The sequence below is a fragment of the Arabidopsis lyrata genome (genome assembly GCF_000004255.2).
Source record: "Arabidopsis lyrata subsp. lyrata unplaced genomic scaffold ARALYscaffold_3, whole genome shotgun sequence".
In the NCBI taxonomy this organism is placed as follows: domain Eukaryota; kingdom Viridiplantae; phylum Streptophyta; class Magnoliopsida; order Brassicales; family Brassicaceae; genus Arabidopsis; species Arabidopsis lyrata.
Window position 1 is genome coordinate 23,433,721 of NW_003302553.1, and position 17,269 is coordinate 23,450,989.

General features: G+C 33.9%; 3 protein-coding genes across 5 annotated transcripts; 1 reads left to right on the plus strand and 2 right to left on the minus strand.

Moving 5' to 3' along the window:
- The first annotated feature begins 2,463 nt into the window (after window positions 1–2,463).
- On the plus strand, window positions 2,464–7,338 carry LOC9322303 (subtilisin-like protease SBT2.5). 2 transcript variants are annotated; one of them, XM_021030898.1, is made up of 11 exons: window positions 2,464–2,863; window positions 3,602–3,821; window positions 4,033–4,177; window positions 4,257–4,651; window positions 4,755–4,850; window positions 4,933–5,005; window positions 5,229–5,514; window positions 5,606–5,931; window positions 6,009–6,276; window positions 6,351–6,632; window positions 6,714–7,338. In XM_021030898.1, the coding sequence occupies exons 2-11, from the start codon at window positions 3,655–3,657 to the stop codon at window positions 7,121–7,123; spliced, it is 2,448 nt and encodes an 815-aa protein (XP_020886557.1). In that variant the 5' UTR covers window positions 2,464–2,863; window positions 3,602–3,654; the 3' UTR covers window positions 7,124–7,338. The 2 variants fall into 2 exon arrangements, with proteins under 2 accessions (XP_020886557.1, XP_020886558.1); XM_021030899.1 differs by lacking the exon at window positions 2,464–2,863 and adding an exon at window positions 2,892–3,222 and having other exon boundaries at window positions 6,714–7,300.
- LOC9320242 lies at window positions 7,288–11,472 on the minus strand. Of its 2 annotated transcripts, none has more exons than XM_021030901.1 (11): window positions 11,052–11,472; window positions 9,923–10,435; window positions 9,528–9,626; window positions 9,254–9,354; window positions 9,101–9,172; window positions 8,898–8,988; window positions 8,396–8,476; window positions 8,259–8,321; window positions 8,040–8,162; window positions 7,897–7,935; window positions 7,288–7,785 (listed from the first exon to the last, which is right to left on the minus strand). In XM_021030901.1, the coding sequence occupies exons 2-11, from the start codon at window positions 10,304–10,306 to the stop codon at window positions 7,660–7,662; spliced, it is 1,179 nt and encodes a 392-aa protein (XP_020886560.1). In that variant the 5' UTR covers window positions 10,307–10,435; window positions 11,052–11,472; the 3' UTR covers window positions 7,288–7,659. The 2 variants fall into 2 exon arrangements, with proteins under 2 accessions (XP_020886560.1, XP_020886559.1); XM_021030900.1 differs by having other exon boundaries at window positions 9,923–10,441.
- Window positions 11,473–14,353: 2,881 nt separating this feature from the next.
- Window positions 14,354–16,193, minus strand: LOC9322304 (putative pectinesterase 10). Its single transcript, XM_002886192.2, has 5 exons — window positions 15,958–16,193; window positions 15,674–15,833; window positions 15,205–15,420; window positions 14,677–14,933; window positions 14,354–14,578 (listed from the first exon to the last, which is right to left on the minus strand). The coding sequence occupies exons 1-5, from the start codon at window positions 16,191–16,193 to the stop codon at window positions 14,413–14,415; spliced, it is 1,035 nt and encodes a 344-aa protein (XP_002886238.1). The 3' UTR covers window positions 14,354–14,412.
- Window positions 16,194–17,269: the final 1,076 nt, after the last annotated feature.

Genomic DNA, 17,269 nt, shown 5'->3' on the forward strand with positions numbered 1-17,269 from the left:
AAGGTCATTGTTTAGACCTAAGCTTGGAGAGGCTATTCTCCTTATCTATTCTGTTCTTGGGAGCAAAATCCTGTAGAGACTCCTTTTAGAGAAGATCTTTCTAAACCCTATTTTCTTGTTATATTCATTATTGATTTCCACTTCAATCATGTTGTTTGCTTCAATCGCCATGTTTGAGTAGTTTTCTTGTTAGGTTTAAGGTTTCTCATTAGGGTTATAGATGATTTAGTAGATTGCCACCTGTTAGGATATCTGTAGGATTCTTCATCTTTGGTTGTTCTTAATGCTAATTCTAGCTTGATCACCTAGAATTTGATCAAAGATAATAGGTAGATTCGAGAGGTCATCTATTACTGGAATTATCTTAGGTGGGCAGAGATTTCTAGATTCATACGAAAAGTGGTCTAGGAATATTTGTGAACATATCAAACATGTATTTAATGCTAGTCTAGATCTAGGAATTCGCATTTGAGAAGGTGGAATTACTTGATATTAGATTAGTTAGTCAACGCATCCGAGAGGGTGGTTGGCTATACATTAGTGATTTGAGTTCTAGAACGGTTCGATAACATCCTAGCAATTATTAGATCTACTAATCATATGTTTCCTAAGAATACCCTAAGCCTGACGCTTTTCTCCATCAGATTTACATCTTGATTTTTATTGCTTTTCTTGTCTTTTATTTTATAATCTATTTGTTTAGCTTAATTTGAAACTCTTAGTCTATTGTGTGAACTGAGAGCTTTGTGGAATTCGACTCTAAACTACTACAATCGATCTCTTATTTGAGAGAGTGGTCTTAGGTCTTAATTTGACTCACATCAAAAACCTTAATTTTAGAAGAAAAAAATCGCAAACTCGAATTTGAAAAAAAATAATCATAAATTAAATTATTTTTGTTTATTACACTTTAATATAAAGATTTTTTAAAAAATAAGTTTATTAATATTAGGGTTTATTTTACCCCTTATAAAAAAGTGAAGGTTTAAAAACACACAAAAAAAGTTGAAGATTTTTCTACCCATTTTTCCTACTTAACGTCATGCCTAATATGTCCAAATCAACGAAAGTTTAGTATTTATTTGAAAAGTCAACATAAATTTGATATTTATTTCGTTTCGTCGGTAGTTGAAGATTTAAATCAACATGACATCTAAGAAAAATATCAAGTTTCGTATATTTACCTAGAATATTAAAATCTTAAACTATTCCAAACGTATGATTGAGTAGACTCCCTTTAGATGTATAATTGTATTTCAATTTTTCATCATGCTTTTGTAATGAAGGCGCCTTTACGATTTGTAAAGGAACTCTTTTCTTTGGCGATCAAATATCATAATTGAGTTAAATAACATTGGCCCTCTAATTATGAATATGGTATTTAACTTTTCACCTGTAAGGCTGTAACCAATTTAAGTCAGCAATATATCTTTCTTTCTTCGTGGACTCTTCAATTTTCCCATCAATTGTTTTCTTAATTTTTTCTATCAACAATCTTTCATATTTTTGGCCAAAGGAGATAATTTATTTTCCGTAAAAAAAGTAAATAAGTTTTTTTTTGTTTTAGTAAATTTTTTATGAATGTCTTCAAGATAATGATGTAGTAAATTTTTTATTAATATGTAGGTTAATACACTATCTGGGAACCCTAAATCTAAACTTTTATATCATAAGGGGTTTACCAATATATCCTAATAAACATTTAAATTTCTAGAACTCTAGAAAGGAAAAAGAAAATAGTATTGCATTTATTTCCACATCTACTTTTTAAGGGGTATTATCGTCATTTAAGTACGAACTGACAGCAAAACCCCCGCGCGAATGGTCACTCTCAGTGTTCTAAAAAGCGGTCTAGGCGGTCGCCTAGGCCCCGACTAGGCGCTAGGCTCTCATTCGACGCCTAGATAACCGCTTTGACCGCCTAAAATTACATAGATCTTGTTTTAATGTATTTTTTCAATTTCAATTAGAGTTTTATTTATATATATAGTTATAAATATTTATATATTATTTAATATAAATATAAATAAATATTTTATCTAGTTTTTGTTTATAATTTCATAATTTTTAGTTTTATATTGATATTTTATATAACTTTTATATATAATATCATATTTATAATGTATTATATTATAAACGTCTAAACCGCCTAAAAAATCGCCTAGGCCCCGATTAGACGTTCTAGGCGCTAGGCACTGGGTCACCGCCCGCTTAGCGCCTAGCGCTTTCTTGAACACTGGTCACTCTCCTAAGTCTCCTTCCTCCCACCTTCGGACAATCGGACATTTACGTAAATCCACCAAATATTATTGGATTTTAGTTATCCATATATTAATCCACTAATAATTTACACTATTTTTACATTTTACCATTTACATGAAAACTTTACTACATAAAACAATCTATATACGTAATCTTCGGTTCGTTGTCTCCGTAGCATTCAGTATAATATAGCCTAATAAAAAAAAAAAAAAAATTGAAGTACCCCAACGACATTTTCTTTCTCCATTTCTAACTACAATTCATAAAACACACACTCACTTCATTCATCACTAAATCACAGTAACTTTTTTTTTTTTTTTTTTCAACTCAACTTTCGTACTTTTTTTTTGTTTTCTCTCTTTGGATACTTTGGTAGATCTCTCTATTCCACGAACAAACAAACCCAGAAACAAAAAAAGTTTCTTTTTAATCATTCGATTAGAGAGATCTGAATAAACTTGTTCTATAGTTTTTTTTTTCCCCTGCAAATGTGATTTATGTAGTGACTAAATTTCTAACCTTTCGGTTCTGATTCAATCTTTTCGTCTCTCAAAAAGCTAACTTTTTTTCTGTGTTCTCTGTTCCGTCCCGTGAAGCAAATGTAAGTTGGTACAACATTATTGGCTTTTTGGATTTACTCTATTGAAACACTGCTACAGTTCTTTTCAAAAGGATCTTTCTTTTTGGGTTATATTTGATGTTTGATTCTTTGCTTGTGGATGATTTGTGAAAGTGGGTTATTCTTAAGTCTTGATATTTTTTTTTTGATTTTGGTGATTTTAATTTTGGGAAAATGTCGGTTAAGTGACTAAAAGATTCTTTCTTCTTTGTTTGTCTCATTAATTGAAGAGCAATAGTTGTTATACTGTACTTACTGTTATGCTTTTTTTATATAAATGGTATGAGATGGAGCTGAACTTTCTTTTACTTGATTATTGTGTTTAGGCAAATTTCTCTGGAGTAAGTTCTTTGTCTTCAAGCTGTGTTTTGAGTTTCAAGTTCTTTTCTTTGGGGTGGGTTGGATTTGGTTTCTGCTCTTTATGTGTTTGGTTCTTGATAAATTCAAGTGAAACAGTGAGAAAGATGAAAGAATCTCTTCCTTGTTTGTTTTTGGTGGTTCTTGTGGGTTTTGGAGATGATTCTTATGTTTCTCTGTACAGTAGTTTGATTATGTGTTGTCTGCATTTTGTGGGAAAGCCTTGTCCTTTTAGACCAAAACTATGTCCTTATGAGCTCTGAGAAGAGTGTATGAGATTAGATGATCAGGGTCGTCTTTTTATTTTGGACATCTATGTGGTCTGAGGATGCTTATGCATTCATTTTGATTTTGATGCTGCAGTTGAATCTACAGCAAAAAAAAATAAAGTTGGAGCTTCATTTGTGCGAACCAATATGGATATCGGGTTGAGAATTTTTGTCGTTTCCGTGCTTCTTGTTACTGTGACAGCAGAGGTTTACATTGTGACTATGGAAGGAGATCCGATCATAAGTTACAAAGGTGGAGAAAATGGTTTTGAACCAACTGCTGTAGAATCTGATGAGAAGATTGATACATCAAGGTACTTAGATAGTTTCTGAAATTGTAATAGTACCTATACATCTGGATAGTTATTTACTAAACAGCAAATCTACAGCGCGAGTGCTCACTATCATTAGTCTTGATACTTTTGGTTTAAGAGACTAAAGATTCTTTCTAGATTAACAATCTGTTACTTTTGGAATAGTGTCTATACATTGCTTGCTAGATTAACAGTCTGTTACTTTTTTTAGTGAATTGGTGACATCGTATGCTCGTCACTTAGAGAGGAAGCACGATATGATTCTTGGGATGCTCTTTGAGGAAGGATCATATAAAAAGCTTTACAGCTATAAACACCTTATAAATGGATTTGCAGCTCATGTTTCTCCAGAGCAGGTGAAAAATCGATTGCAGATCATTTCTAAATATTTCTTAAATTTCATGTTTCCTTAGACTATTTCACTATATTTGGTAGGCAGAAACACTTCGTCGCGCCCCTGGTGTGAGATCTGTAGACAAAGATTGGAAAGTGAGGAGACTCACCACACATACACCAGAGTTTCTGGGACTTCCAACCGATGTTTGGCCAACAGGAGGCGGTTTTGATAGAGCAGGAGAAGATATTGTTATCGGGTTTGTTGACTCGGGGATTTATCCGCATCACCCGAGTTTCGCCTCTCACCACAGATTACCTTATGGCCCTCTTCCTCATTACAAAGGGAAATGTGAAGAAGATCCTCATACCAAGAAGAGCTTCTGCAACAGGAAGATCGTTGGAGCCCAACATTTTGCTGAAGCTGCTAAAGCGGCTGGGGCATTTAACCCAGATATCGACTATGCATCGCCAATGGATGGTGATGGGCATGGAAGGTTTGTCTTTAAAGTTGTCTTCAGGTGTTAGGGGGAGATAGAACCGTATCATTGTGCCCGTATTCTGTTGTACTAAGCAAATCTGATTATGCTGGATTTTCAGTCACACAGCAGCTATAGCAGCTGGGAATAACGGTATTCCGTTGAGGATGCATGGTTATGAATTTGGAAAAGCGAGTGGGATGGCTCCTCGTGCAAGGTAGGCAGATGTGCAAAATGGCAGTTTTTATTGACTGTTTGTATTCTTCTCGTTCATAGGCTAAATGGCTAATTTCTTTCAGGATTGCTGTTTACAAGGCTCTGTACCGGCTTTTTGGAGGCTTTGTTGCTGATGTAGTTGCTGCGATTGATCAGGTAAGAGTAAGAACTTAGCATAAGTTAGAAAAGTCTGATCATAAAGTACCATGGAAAAACATCTCAGCTTAAATAAAATGATGATCCTGCTGCATATTCTCTATTCGTTCAGCAACACGAGCTACATTCATCAGTTTTTATTTTAAATGAGTCAAGTAACCTTATAACTGCTACTTATCATGGACATTACCTTAGTTGATATTAATAGAGATTTTCATGACAGGCTGTTCATGATGGAGTTGATATCCTGAGCCTCTCGGTTGGTCCAAACAGTCCTCCAACAACTACCAAGACAACGTTCTTGAATCCATTTGATGCTACCCTTCTTGGGGCCGTAAAAGCTGGTGTTTTTGTTTCTCAAGCTGCTGGAAACGGAGGGCCCTTTCCGAAAACGTTAGTATCATATAGTCCATGGATAACTACTGTCGCCGCTGCAATTGATGATCGCAGATACAAAAATCATCTGACCCTTGGGAATGGAAAAATGCTTGCTGGGATGGGGTTATCCCGTAAGTAAAAAGAATGGGATTTTACATTTGGATGACCGATACAGAGTTTATATTTCCATGTTTTTGATGAATTATTACGTATTTCCTGCAGCACCAACTCGCCCTCATCGCTTGTACACTTTGGTTTCTGCAAATGATGTTCTGCTGGATTCATCTGTTTCAAAGTATAATCCATCTGATTGCCAGAGACCAGAAGTCTTAAACAAGAAATTGGTTGAGGGAAACATTCTTCTCTGTGGATATTCATTCAACTTTGTTGTTGGTACAGCTTCCATCAAGAAAGTTGTTGCAACCGCTAAGCATCTCGGTGCTGCTGGTTTTGTTCTTGTTGTTGAAAATGTATCTCCGGGAACCAAATTCGATCCAGTTCCTTCTGCCATTCCAGGAATCTTGATTACAGATGTGTCTAAGTCAATGGTAATGGGAGTTTCAATTGCTTTCACTTATTCTCAGCCTAATTTCTCAATCTGAAATGCTGCTTTTTGAATCTTTAGGATTTGATCGATTACTACAACGTCAGTACATCAAGGGATTGGACAGGGCGAGTAAAAAGCTTTAAAGCCGAGGGAAGCATCGGAGATGGCTTAGCACCCGTTCTTCACAAATCAGCACCTCAAGTGGCATTGTTCTCAGCTAGAGGACCCAATACCAAAGATTTCAGCTTTCAAGATGCTGATCTTCTTAAACCAGATATTCTTGCACCTGGTTATCTAATATGGGCTGCTTGGTGTCCAAATGGGACAGACGAGCCCAATTATGTTGGTAAGCATTCAAAGTACTGAAGTTAGCATGTGACGATAATCAGAACTAAAGTTTATTACTTTGGTATTGAGCAGGTGAAGGATTTGCGCTAATATCAGGAACCAGCATGGCTGCACCACACATAGCCGGGATTGCTGCGCTTGTGAAGCAGAAGCATCCTCAATGGAGCCCAGCTGCTATCAAATCAGCTTTGATGACAACCTCAACAGTCATAGATAGAGCAGGAAGGCTTCTTCAGGCACAGCAGTATTCAGACACTGAGGCTGTCACGCTTGTTAAAGCTACTCCTTTCGATTACGGAAGTGGTCATGTCAACCCAAGTGCTGCTTTAGATCCTGGTCTTATCTTTGATGCAGGTATTACTGCAATGTCTCATCAATGATGTTCCAACAATCTTTGATCTCTGGTTGATAAGACTAATCGATTTTCTCTTGTAGGTTATGAGGACTATCTAGGATTCTTATGCACAACCCCAGGGATCAGTGCCCACGAGATAAGAAATTACACGAACACGCCCTGTAACTACGACATGAAACATCCTTCAAACTTTAATGCACCATCTATAGCAGTTTCTCACCTTGTGGGGACCCAGACCGTAACAAGGAGAGTAACGAATGTGGCAGAGGTCGAAGAAACATACACAATAACAGCTAGGATGCAGCCGTCTATCGCCATCGAAGTGAACCCACCAGCAATGACACTCAGACCAGGCGCTTCTAGATCCTTCTCAGTCACTATGACTGTGAGATCGGTTTCTGGAGTATACAGCTTCGGGGAGGTAAAGTTGAAAGGTAGCCGAGGACATAAGGTCAGGATTCCGGTGGTGGCTCTAGGACATCGGCGATGAACAAATCGTGTGGGTTTTGTAATATTATTTTTTTGTAATATGCAGTAATAAGAGGGTAGTTCTAGAGAATTGTGTCTGATAAAAAGAGAGGAAAATGCTTCATATAGCAGTTTGTATAATTAGTTATCGATATAAAACTCCAAATATATGATCAAATGCCCAGCTTTTTAAACTGTATAAACCTCATGTCTTGTTTTCATTTCATTTTCAACAAAGGTGTTCCAACAAAATGAGAGAAAAACCAAAAGGCACTCTGAGAATTCTATAAATAACAATGAGATGTAGTGACAACAGATGAGTTAAAATGCCCCAACGTCCCCCAACTTAATGAAAAACCCCAAAACACTTCCTTAGCTTCTCAAGATCACACGATTTTCTCTGCTCGCAGCGAGATACAGCTTCTTGGGGTTCCATGATAATGCATCAAGTTTTAATTTGATTCATGGGTGTAACTGAACGTTGGTCAAAGAATCCGAGTCAAAAGAATACCTCCTTTGCATGACATTTCATCAGTAAATCAAAATTGCTCGAAAGCCCTATGCGATGTAGTTTGAGAAGAGTTCGATCAGTTTATCGAGTGTATCAGCATGAAACTTCCTTCCAAAGAGATAGCACGGTCTTTTGATTCCATTCCACATGCAATGCGTCCATGATACTACTCCCTATATTTGCAGGCATCAAAAAGCGGCAGATTAGCATCTCGGTAAGGAAAAAAAATCGGAAACTTTGCAACTAATTACAAGTGGAGATGACTTGGGCTTAAAAGTTTCTACCGTTTTCTCACTTGTTACGCGTGAAACTGCGTCAATGGACTGTAAACGGATCAAGCGGCATACTGATTAGTTATCTCAATGGAAGCAAGCAAGGTAATAGTCAAGGAAGATTTTAAGAGATCATAGCGGTTTGGTGATTATACCGTGATGTTCTTAATTAACTCTCTTGTGACATCTTCAGGCATGTATTTTCTTGGATGCCACTTTCTCTCAGACCAATCAACATATGTCACAGTCCAGTTAGCAATGCCAGTAGGATCAAGCATCTGCCAAATTTATCAGACCATAGGTATATTATGGATAACGAAAGTACAAAAAAATCAAACATTTTCTTTCTATTTAGAGTCAAAATGGATTCTCACATAGAAGAATGTTGGCAGATAGTGTTCATCCGCGATGCAGTTCTTGTTGCCCTCTACACCTGGCTGAAGAAAAAAAAATGGCCTTCCTATTAATATGTGGTTATTTCCATCTATTTTGAGGGTTAGGTCATACTCACCCCACAGTAGTCCCGAAATTTAGAGTAGTAAAGATTATCTGCCACAGTTACCACAGCATGCTGACGCGTCATGGAGAACCACTGCATAGATATAAAGCTAATTGACTAAGCGATGAAAACTTGTCGAGAAACTCTCTAATTCCAGTAAATGTAGCCTAACTTGATCAAAATGCTTCCCAATAAAGATGAATGGATCAAATATGCAGATCAAATGTGTTTAATTAATGATATCAATACTAGGAAGTATCAATTCATCACTAGCAAGAAAAAATTTAGGCTTCAAAAAAAAATTCCAGTTTCTAAATGCTGATGTAATATGGTGCATACGAGCATACGTATGCTATTGTTATAACTAGTCCACAAACAGTTCTACTTAAAAGCCTTTTGTCGCATCAAATGGTTCCAACGATGACACATAACTGATTTCTTATATCTGAGTCTTTGTATTTTAGTGATCTTGCATATATATTTGCAGAGTGTGCAAGCTTAATACTGGATATACCTGTGCACCCTTTCGAAAATCTTCCCTTGGAATTTCCGGCAACATGTGGTCCATATGCCTGCCCGTTCCATGTGGACCAGGATCGTTAAAGCTGAAGAGTAAAATAATATCATATTTAAGTATAGAGAAGTCAAGAAGAAATCTGGCAACATGTGTAATTAATTATAGTTTTGAAATCTCAGTAACTTGAACAAATACTTTACCAGTCAACATAGCTGACATTGCTGTGCATCATATAGTTGTACATGTATTCAAAATTTCGAAGTGGCACACAACTGCAAAACCAGAAACACTCAGGTTGGTTAGGGAAACCTCAGAATAATCAGTGAGAAGAGAAATAAAGTTTCTGAGATTACCTATCAGAGAGTAAAACAAATTGCTGATTTTCAGGATCTCTAAGAGCATTGGTCAACAAACGTCGTTCGGCGTCAATCATTGATATTCTACCCCAGACCACCTTCAGAAAACATATATCTCTTTTACCACAATCATGCAAATTATTACAGAAGCAAGAGATATTCATGATACATTCCAGACCAATTGTGCTTTCTTTTCATGAACGTAGAGAGGGATCACATGATATTTACAAGACTACAAATATAGACATCAGACCCAGAAAAAGAGACATACCTCGTCACTTCGAATCTCACGGTTAACAAAGTAACGACTGGTGTGGACCGGAGTATCCTTTGATGCATGAATATAAACAGAGAATTTCCCCTCATGACCCTGTGAGGAGGGGTAAAAGCCGAAAACAGTCAGTGAAAGAAATAATTTAAAGAAAGAATGAAACAAAAGCAGGGATACTAAACATATTGCAAGTGTTCATAAGGCACTTGCTGCATCCAAGTTGTTAAATGATTTTCTAGACAAAGTCTACATTTTGAAGAATTGTTAACATAAAAGGCCAGCCTAAACTTAAAATGAGTTCACTGAACTTCCTATCATCAGTATCTTATTAGCCAGAAGGAAACATCTAAAACAATTGATGCGGGGAAAAGAAGTTGGGAAGAGATAAAGTATACCTGGAAAAAGAGGTCCCAGAGCTTTTCAAAAGGCAATGTACCTGGGGTTAAGAACATAAATGCAATTTTAGAACTCTTTTTTATAACACGAGGGGAGCTCAAAATTTCCTTAATAACTACACGAGCTGCAACTTCTTCATCCGAATATTCCCTCAGTGATGGTGGAAGCCAATCAGTTAGTCCCTTGCACCCTTTAGATGAAAACATATAACAAGCCGCTTTTCTGTGATGAGGGAACATGTAAGCACCAATTACAAACATTGCTATCAGTGAAAGCACTGCGATGATCCATACTGGCTTCCTTGTAGGAGCACGATGGCGAGCCCCAGGCAAAGACTGCATATAATTGATTTTGCCTAGACGCCATCCCTTGATTGCCTTCATCTCATAAAAACCTTTATTGCATACCGCAACACCTCAGCCTATTCCTTTAAACCACTCCCAAAACTGGACGAACAAGTTTCTTCAGCTAAAATGATTCAATTCCACTTGGCAGCTAGAGCCAGTCGAAACCTAAAACTTAAATGCAAAAACCCATCTGAATATCAGAAATCTATACATAGCAGAACATAATTAAACCATAGTAGAGCATAAGAGACAACTCTGAAAACTAAATCAAATAAGGATTTAATATTCTTCTGAATTCGATTCTGTCTCTCTAGTTTATCCAAAAAGAATGTCACACCAAAAGTGTGCGACTCAAATTGACAACCTAGATTCTAGAACATGATAATTCTCAAAGTTATGTTTGTTTTCCTAAAGAGAACAACACAATTTCACCATTGTATCTTAAGAAACTTGTTATGATGACCAAAGAGAAGAATCAAACATCTACAGGAGAATAAATTGACAATGTCAATGAGACAATTTCAAATAAGTATCCTAACTCTATCCAAACCAAGAAAAGTCAAAACCACCAGCATCACAGCTTCTAATAGCGAAAACCTACACACAGCCACGAGCATTGCCTCAGTCAACAAATTACACAAATGCTTCCAGATATTAACAGAATCAGGAACGAGATCAAACGAAATCCTAAACCAAATCGGATCCTCTCTAAAGCCAATTCATCGTCCGCACAAAATTCAAAATTAACAAACAAATAATCAAAACGCCGAGAAAATTGAACCTGGAAAAATCTTCCAAACGGAATCAGATCCCAAAAACGGCGAGAGTTTTCGTCTTCGCGAACTTGTTTGCTTTCACCCAAAGATCTAGGAATCAAATTAGACTCCGCGAAAATTTCCCAAGCTCTCCACGAACGAAGAATTGAGAGCTACTAACTTAAAGAAACTTGGATAGATCACTCAAGAGTATATGTGAAATCGATATCTATGCACGCATTGAAACGTTTTCTTCTAGGTAATTTTCAATTTTCTTCTATAATTTTTTCCTTCTTCACGATTTCGTTTCTTCTTCTGATCTCTCTCTCTTTGTTGTTTCTCTTGCTCGCTCTCTATAAAATGGAGGTATTTCTGTACACAGAAGACGACGAAGACGACGACGAAGAAGGAAGAACGAAGAAGAAGAAGAAGAAGAAGAAGAAGTCTCCTCGGTTCAAAAACAGAAGTAAATATTTTGAGGTGATTAATAAGAATTATTATATGATTAATTAAACGTGTAATATTATTATTGGCTATTCGTAATTGGACATTCTTTTTTTTCCCGGTTCAGTTCGATGTGGTTTGAGTTTTTCGACTTTTCGGAAAAAGGTTTTTACTTCGTAGATTAAAACTGAATTTTATTTCAATTTGGTTTGGTTCAGTTTCGGCTCGGTTTTGATGAAAGAAAACAATAAAATAAAAATTTAGAATTAGTTGAGTTTAATTATTATTAAATTCAGTTTGATTTCACCGGTACAAGAAAATCAAATGGTTTGGGTTAATATTACATTCGGTTAGCATTTACGTTGGTAAAAAATTGAGTGTGGTTGGGATTTTTATGGGTCATCCATGAACCATGTAAGTCATCATCGATTTGTTGGCTGGTCAATTTGGTGTCCCGTCAAAGGAAAGCATGTTAGATTGTTTAAAAAAAAAATAATAATAATTCCAGCTTACGTTCGTATTGTCTTGATCAAATTCAGAAATACATTTTTTTATTAATAGTTTTCTACAATTTTAATAATACATTACAAAAGTCTTTTTATTTGTAAAATATACCAAAGTCTAAAGCCTCTTTGAACTCTTTATTTCATTTTTAATGGCATTAGAATATCATATAGGTGACAAATATATCATTATTGCATTATAGCATTAGCGAATCCATTAGATTGATTATGGCTAATTAAGGGAAAATATGCGAAATTTTTATTATAAATAAAAAGTCTAAAACAGGTTGTAATATTAGAAGATTTGTGTGGGTTGTTTACAGGCTCTAATGATTTTTTCCCATTTTCTCAAACAAGTGGACATTGACCTCTACTTATTTTTATGTCTTTATATGAATTGGTAAAATAGTTTTTATTTTAATTTTATATTCAAATATTAGTTCTAGATTTAGATTTGAAAATCAAATTATTGCAGTCTGTAGATTCAAATATTTTAGATGTTTTAAAGACCATTTGTCATAATTGTGTACTAAAAAACTTGATTATCCATACATGATAGATAATATGATCATCATAGATATATTTTGGTTTTCTATGTAAGTAAATTGATTTTACTGCTTTTAATGAAGTTACCTATAAAAATTTGATCTACTTTGCTCTCCAATTCCATTTCTTTAATAATTTGCTCGACATTACTTAAAAGTAAAGATTAAAGATCGTGCCACCCATTTACTCACCATGACAGTGTCAATTTAATTTAATTTGTTCTGGTACATATAGAGTGTAGACTATTATTTCCCACGAATATTGGAATCATGATACCATCCGAAATTTTAATTTTGTATTACATATAAACAATATTTTTTTCCAAATCTTGATACAAGAAAAAGAAAAAAGAAAAGTTGAACGTATAAATCAAGTCAACTGCACATTCACAAATACAGTATGAATTTATTAATACACACACCATTAGTTAATTTCTAAGTACTTTGATCCCACTTCTTCAGTGTGTTGGCGGTCATGTTTTCAGATTCCATCGTATATTCGAAGGTTTTTAAAGCGTAATTTTACGAAGATTTTAAAATATTTTTGAACTATTCAGCGTTATTTTTTTTCTAATGATTTATCAAAGATGTAGCCAAATAGATGTGCCAAAATAAAAAAAGTATCGCTTTATTACCTTTTTGGCAATTGTTGCTTTATTTATTTATACTAAAGTAGTATCATCTTTTTGTAATTGAATAGAGAAAGGAAGAATTAGTCTAATAACAAAAATTGGATAAGGTAATCAAGTAATTTTTGTTAGTATTTTATTCCCATCATGCATGCTGTAAAAAAAAATCATATACAATATAGTAACTTTTTTTTTTATAACTTACACTAAGAGTAAAATAGATTATGGTACAAGAGTTCAGAGATCCAGAAAGGAGGATCAACACATCCAGAATAAAAAGAAGTGGTAATTCAGCTAACGTATGTGCTACTTCGTTACAAAAACATTTTACAAAGAGAAACAAAATGTTTGAAATAAGGTTGCCCAATACAAAATGTCTTGATATAAGCCATCCATAGAAGTGTTGATATAGCGACCATTGATGATATCAATGAGAGATTTACAATCGCTTTCAATACAATATAGTAATTGATTAAGGTTTATAGCCTATTGATTTGTATAATGTCTCTATCGTATTATAACCCATTAAAAAAACACATGAATTATAAATGAAAAAATATATCTTAAAATAACACTATAATAAGTGTTATTGAAAATTATAACACACTCCGCAAATCTCCAAAATTAGCATTAATGAATTTCCACAATAACTATTTTACCTTTATCTAAGTATGTAAAATAAATTTCATTACAATTTGAAATTACGATTATAATACGATCTCGTGACGCCAATCAAATGCTTACATTAGTCTTTTTAATATCAAATTTGTACTATTTTTGGGACTTTAGAAATTATGTGCTAAATTAGTAAATTTGGTAACAAAACTTATTTTTATGCTATATATTTGTGAGAATTGCCCAAAAGAAAATAGTTTAGATTTTTGTACACTAATAAAGCAATTCAACATTAAACAACAAAAAGTAAACTTCAAAGCAAAAACTAAAACAGAAACTCTAAAGACTAAAAAATCTCAAGTCTTAAAACATAAAGATAAACAGAAAAACAAAATCTCAATTCTTTTTTTCCTCTAAAATCTAAAGAATTTTTTTTTTTTTAATGTATTGTCCTAACTCCTAAGAGTAGAAGCTTATGCATTTTTAAAGGTCACAGATAGAGTTACGACTTATTGAACTTTTATTAAACAGATAAACTGTTGATGTATTTTATTGATGAATATTGTTTTTCACTGACTTACAGGTTTTAAATTTTAATCTATCGAAGACCGAACAAGCGTAAAACGAATGGACTAATCCATATTAACACCTCTAAAATTTGATGGGAAGCCTACTGAGCCAACCTTCTTCGTCAATAAAGGTAAGATTCGTAAATTGCAGAACGTCTTTTTCACTTGCCTTCCTGAGCCATGACACTCTCTTTGACATGTCCGCTCCAACTCCAGTGCAACCAAACTCCACAAACGTTATATGCTCCCTAAAACAACATCGTTTTGCTTTCTTTTTATCAATAAACATAATAAAAAAATATGAAATATCATATGAAAATGTAATAAAAGGTAAGAGATTATATACTCTTGTCCTTTTCCGTTCCAAGCATCCCAACCAATTGGCAAAATAGCGTCGCCAAAATTAGAATGGTAAAAGATGACACGTGCATAAGGTTCCCACGCTCGTCCCAGTAACGCCTTAACCTTGCCATTTCCAATAACAGTGCAGTCCTTAAACACGAACCCTCCTTTATCCATTGGCGACTGCCTTCCTTGTGCCGTTATCGTTGCATACGGTTCGTTTGGTGGGTAGATTCCGATCGATAATTTCAACGTACACCCCTTTTGTTATACATTAAACATTACTCAATTTATTAAGAGATTTATCTTTATATGGTAAAGTTCTAATAAAACGATCATCTTCTTCTCATTTTCGTTTTTTCCATAGTGCTCTCATGATCAATACCAAAAATGTTTACTCTTTTAAACATTTTAATAGTTTCTTCAACTAAATTTACTTGTGCAACATATAAGGTTGGTAACGAATCTTTAGATATTCTATTCGTACGAGAAATATAAACAGTAGATTTTGATAATATATATCTATGTGTACCTCAAAAATGGATTGGGCATAGCCAAAAATGAAATCTATGCCACCGGAGATAACACATCGTTTGTAGTAGTGTCTGCCTAAACCATCGCAAAGTGTATCTTGAAAACCATCAAAACTAGAATCGATTATTGCATATTTGTCTCCAAGCATCCTCGCAGCCACCGCTGGTTTGGTTGGTGTTGCTAAAGAGCTAATCGATGCGATATTATATGTATTCTAAACAAAATTGAAATCAACTAATCAAAAATTTAATCATAGATATGCATATTCATCATAAACGGACTGCTAATTAAAATAGTTGGTATTCATGAATTCGGATTTTTACGAATCATATGCCTTTCAAATCAAATAAATTGACAATGAATGGATTGGTTTATGTTTTTTATATAGTATGTTCGACGATCTAACTTTATTTCCTATACATGATACTCTAACACAGTTGATATATAGATTTAACAAGAAAGCGTACTTTGAAGGTGATTCCAGTGATGATGATATTGCTAGCATAGGACGTGAAAGTGGCGCTAGTATCGGTTTGTTGATGATCGCCGTAAGCTATTATCGTCTTTTCAATTCCTCTGCCTTGCATATATATGTATCCTTTATCCGCTGGTATTGTTACTTTCTCTCTATATTTCGTATTATTGACAATTCGTAAAATTTTAAATCTTGTTAAACCGTATCAATTGGTAAGAAAATGTTACAAGATAAATCATATGAAGCCTTGGAAAAATAAGTAAAATTATACATTACTTGTAAATACCGCTTCGTATGAGGATACGGATCCAGTTTTGGTTTTGCAGAGGGATAGAGTCGATTGCACTTTGGACCGTTTTGTAATATCTAGCATCGTTTGGATTTACGATTATAGTTTTAGCTATTTGGCTGGAGTTTTCATCCCCTTCCGCGGATCCGTACGCCAATAAGATCACAAGTAGACACACCTTGAAGTAAGAGTAACAAAAACTGTGAAATGTCACCCCCTTCATTGTTATTAACTATATTTATGTACTAGATTAGTGTTTTTATATTAAGTTGAATGTATTAATTCTTATCTAGTTTGAAACTTTGAATTGGGTAGTCAGAGAGGAAGATTCAATGCTACTTTGTTATCTTACCATTTTTCTACTTTGTTATCTTACCATTTTTTCTGTTGTAATTTGACTGTATGATTGGCTAAATATTAGGTTAAGACTTTAACTAATTGTACCACATTGAAATATAATTTTGTTTTTTACTAGGATTTTCTGCCAAAAAAAAAAAACTTTCAACTCATCAATTTTGAAATTTTACCATCCATCTCCAATATAAATGCACAACAACCATACGAAATAAAAAATAATATGCGGTATAACCCTTATATGTATTTTCTAAACTTTTTCATGGTCATATTCATTAGATTTTTAAATTCTAAAGGTAGAATCCTTTGGTAAATCAATATACTTTTTTTTTACATCAGTAAATCGATACACTATTTGTTAAAATTTTCAATATACAAAATTCAATAAAAACACTGAATTATGGAATTAAATGTTTTAATTTTATAATTGTTAGTATAAAAAATCACATAGCATTTAAAGATAAATCAGTGATGTGATTAGTCAAAAAAAAGAAGAAGATAATTCTCCAAAATACCACATTTTAATATTTTACAATTTTGTTCTAAAAGTACTATCATTAGTTTTTTTCGATAATACCACAAATTTAATATTAAAATGAAGTAAATCTCTTTTAAATGGTGGAAATATAAACTGTAAATTGGAAATAGAGAAAGTAAATATAAATTTTTCATTTTACTTGTAATTCATTTTGGTTGAACAAATATTTTTATACAAAATTTTGTGGTATTATTGAAAAATGTTGTTTTGCTTTCTATTTATAAATTATAAGCATATTATAAAATTATAAGCATATATATATATATATATTTATTTATTTACTCAAATTTGTAGCATTCTTGTAACAAATATATAATTATACAATGGAAGAAAAATCAGTGACTTTCTTGCCATGTTACAACTAATTCACTATATTAAATTACACATTAACACATGAGTTCTCATTA

Coding starts and splice junctions, on each gene's coding strand:
- LOC9320242 (XM_021030901.1), bottom strand. CDS start 10,306: ATGAAGGCAATCAAGGGATGGCGTCTAGGCAAAATCAATTATATGCAG. Junction 8,477..8,897: donor ATTTTCGAAAGGGTGCACAG/GTATATCCAGTA, acceptor ATATCTATGCAG/TGGTTCTCCATGACGCGTCA. Junction 8,163..8,258: donor ATCTGCCAACATTCTTCTAT/GTGAGAATCCAT, acceptor TAAATTTGGCAG/ATGCTTGATCCTACTGGCAT.
- LOC9322304 (XM_002886192.2), bottom strand. CDS start 16,193: ATGAAGGGGGTGACATTTCACAGTTTTTGTTACTCTTACTTCAAGGTG. Junction 15,421..15,673: donor TCACTGGAATCACCTTCAAA/GTACGCTTTCTT, acceptor AATTTTGTTTAG/AATACATATAATATCGCATC. Junction 14,934..15,204: donor ATGCCCAATCCATTTTTGAG/GTACACATAGAT, acceptor GTATAACAAAAG/GGGTGTACGTTGAAATTATC.
- LOC9322303 (XM_021030898.1), top strand. CDS start 3,655: ATGGATATCGGGTTGAGAATTTTTGTCGTTTCCGTGCTTCTTGTTACT. Junction 4,652..4,754: donor GATGGTGATGGGCATGGAAG/GTTTGTCTTTAA, acceptor CTGGATTTTCAG/TCACACAGCAGCTATAGCAG. Junction 6,277..6,350: donor AGACGAGCCCAATTATGTTG/GTAAGCATTCAA, acceptor GGTATTGAGCAG/GTGAAGGATTTGCGCTAATA.